Genomic DNA, 2,915 nt, shown 5'->3' with positions numbered 1-2,915 from the left:
TGGGGGCTATGTGCTTATGCATAAGAAAAGCACTCAAAAGTCAGTTGATGCTTATCAACTTACTTCATGATAATGTGAATTTAAGGTGGGTGGGGCCTAACATGAAAGGCTGAGGAAGAAGCTCCTGGCAGAATCACCTCAGGAGCCACGACACTCTATAAGGAGACCTGGTTGTGCAGGTTCAGTGGGGTTTCTTTGCTGCTTTAGATCACATTGCTAAAGTCTTCAGAGAAACCATGTCTTCTGCACAAGGCTGGACTTGTCCCACAGTGAAACTTTCAAATGGGGTGCAAATGCCAATACTTGGAATAGGTAAGGTATCATTTTAATATTTTGTGTCTTTGAAACATTATCAGTACAGTACAAGCCTGTAAATAGAAACGTAACCAGCCAGATGAATGTTCCATTGAAATAATTGTGGATGATGCGGCATACATGTCACCAACTTTGAAGGATGCAGTAGGTGCAAAGCATAACATGGTCTACATTTTGTCTGTTTCCTCTGTCAAAGGCACATCCCAAGTTGGAGGATTCTGTCAAGATACTGTTCTGTATGCACTCCGTGATTGTGGCATACGCCTCATTGACACGTCAAAGTATAATGGCTTTGAGGTACAGCTGTCTGAAGCTATCAGAGAGAGTGGGGTACCCCGAAGTGACCTGTGGGTCACCAACAAACTCTGGCCAGAGGACTATGGATATGAAACTGCCAAGAAGGCCTTTCAGAAATCCTGCTCCCAGATGGGGGTGGAATATCTGGGTAAGGAGTGAAGGGATGCATCCCCTTTTTATATTCAAAAAATTAAGTACGATTTAAAGGACGTTCCTATTTACTGGCTGTTTATATTTCCTTGCCTCATTCCTGATTAAGTCATTGTCCATTTCAGACATCTACATGTTGCACTGGCCCGACTCGATGCAGGCTGGTCGCTCCAACAGAGAACTGAGAGCTGAGGCCTGGAGAGCGTTGGAAGAACTTTATAAAGAGGGTAAAAACACAAGGAAATACATCTTAACATATAGATTAGTAGTTGATTTATTTGCCAGGGTTGGTGCAAATGTCTGCTTTGTATTGGGACACAATGGTCATCGCAACCTGTGAAATTACTAGATCACAAATCAACATGCTGTATGTTAAACACATTTCATTATTTTTCTCTCTTTCTGTTCCTTCAGGGTTGTGTCGTACTATCGGGGTGAGCAACTTTATGATTCACCACCTGGAACAGTTAAAGCAGGACTGTACTATGGTGCCACACGTTAATCAAGTAAGTATTTCACAAAGCAATAGCAGGACAAAAATGTTTTTTACTTTGGGAAAAAAAGCCCAGAGAGAGACATGAACCTTGTCTGAAAGGGGAGAGGCTTGGTAATGAGATAATTTGAGTCTTATAAGTATTATTATATAAACTAATAAATCATCCACCATCAGGTGGAGTACCATCCGTTCCAGCAGCCCAATAAGCTGATGGAGTACTGCCGTCAGGAGGACATCGCATTTCAGGGGTACTGCCCTCTGGCCAAAGGTCAAGCCCTTAGCAACCCCACTATTATCCAGGTGGCACAGAAGTACGGACGTTCACCTGCTCAGATCTGCATCCGCTGGAGTATTCAGGTAATATAAATGAAAATTAATTGGAATTGTATTGGCAAGAATTAAACAGTATCAGTTTATTGCAGTGTCTGACTAATATTTCAGTTTGCCATATCTAGTCAGGTTTAGATGCTGTTGCAGTGTTTCCACTCGATTACTATTATGAATATCATTTAATAGGAGAAATTAAATATATTTGTGTAAAATACAGGCACAGCGTTAGTCACAAAACCCATGTTGGTCAAATTTCTGTCACCACTGCTATTAATTGTTTGTGTTCCTCTTAGAATGGAGCCATTACAATACCGAAGTCAACCAAAAAGGAGCGTGTAGTAGAAAACTGTCAGGTGAGTTGTAAAAAAACATTGACAGTTCTGAGGTTGGAATATTGATTACTTTTCCAACTTGATTTTTAAATTTTTAAAAATCGTCTCGCACCTTTCTTCCTCCTCTTCTTTTAGGTGTTTGAATTCCAGCTGGAGGAGGAAGACATGGAGGCTATAAACAAGTTGCATGATGGGAGACATGTGTCCTGGGATCCAACAAATGTGGAGTGACACAGGGTATAATTTCAACAGAAAAAAATACCACTTTTGGTTGCTGATCAGGAACTCTCTTTTTTCATCAAAGGCGAAACATTACCTTTAGTTTTTCATCAGTGTTTGGATCCATGAAATGGCTCTTTCCAAAATCTTCATCATGTTTTTCTGGCAGCTTTAAACAAAAAGCATATGTAGTTCCTCACTTTTATTTTGAAATAAAATAAAATAATTGTGACTCAAATGATCTGTGTGTGTTTCTGGGCAGGGCTGGTGCTGGGCCATTCAGAATTATTAGATTGATGATTATTACTGACTGTCAATGGTGGAAGTATTGTTCAGGGGATTTACTTAAATAGTTTGACATTTTGGGAGATACACTTTTCGTGTTCTTGCTGAGAGTTAGGTGAGAAAATTGATACTGCTCTCATATTTGTATGACAAATATAAAGCTAGCTTAGCTTAGCACAAAGACTTGAAACAGGGGGAAACAGCTAGCCTTGCTGTTTTGTGCATGTCCCCAAGGTATTTCCAGCACCAAAGCTGGAGAGGTTTGTATTCAGATCAGCTCCAATGGGTGATCTGATAAAGACTGCAAACTGAGTCCTACTTTAGACAATAACCAACAGTGTTCGTCTCTCCAAATGGGTTAGGGTTAGATTAAATAAAGCCTAAGAAGTTTTTTAAGAATGGGCATAGATGACCAGCAGCACGTTAAGATGTGGGAGGAAGGTCTCACCCTCAAGGTGGGGCAGGTCTCATCAAACACTTTTACATCTATA

General features: G+C 40.4%; 1 protein-coding gene across 1 annotated transcript; it reads left to right on the top strand.

Moving 5' to 3' along the window:
• Window positions 1-236: 236 nt before the first annotated feature.
• LOC139296042 (glyoxal reductase) lies at window positions 237-2,253 on the top strand. The gene is made up of 7 exons (XM_070918300.1): window positions 237-312; window positions 512-760; window positions 888-989; window positions 1,177-1,268; window positions 1,433-1,615; window positions 1,882-1,941; window positions 2,056-2,253. The coding sequence occupies exons 1-7, from the start codon at window positions 237-239 to the stop codon at window positions 2,149-2,151; spliced, it is 858 nt and encodes a 285-aa protein (XP_070774401.1). The 3' UTR covers window positions 2,152-2,253.
• The last annotated feature ends 662 nt before the right edge of the window (window positions 2,254-2,915 follow it).

This window comes from Enoplosus armatus, chromosome 14 (genome assembly GCF_043641665.1).
Source record: "Enoplosus armatus isolate fEnoArm2 chromosome 14, fEnoArm2.hap1, whole genome shotgun sequence".
Classification (NCBI taxonomy): domain Eukaryota; kingdom Metazoa; phylum Chordata; class Actinopteri; order Centrarchiformes; family Enoplosidae; genus Enoplosus; species Enoplosus armatus.
Note: the sequence above shows the minus strand (reverse complement) of the source record. Positions and strands in the feature narration are given on the sequence as shown.

Bases quoted from the DNA above. Each gene is read 5' to 3' on its own strand.
- LOC139296042 (XM_070918300.1), top strand. From the start codon at position 237: ATGTCTTCTGCACAAGGCTGGACTTGTCCCACAGTGAAACTTTCAAAT. The intron at 313-511 runs GTAAGGTATCAT...CCTCTGTCAAAG, and splicing joins AATGCCAATACTTGGAATAG to GCACATCCCAAGTTGGAGGA. The intron at 1,269-1,432 runs GTAAGTATTTCA...ATCCACCATCAG, and splicing joins TGGTGCCACACGTTAATCAA to GTGGAGTACCATCCGTTCCA.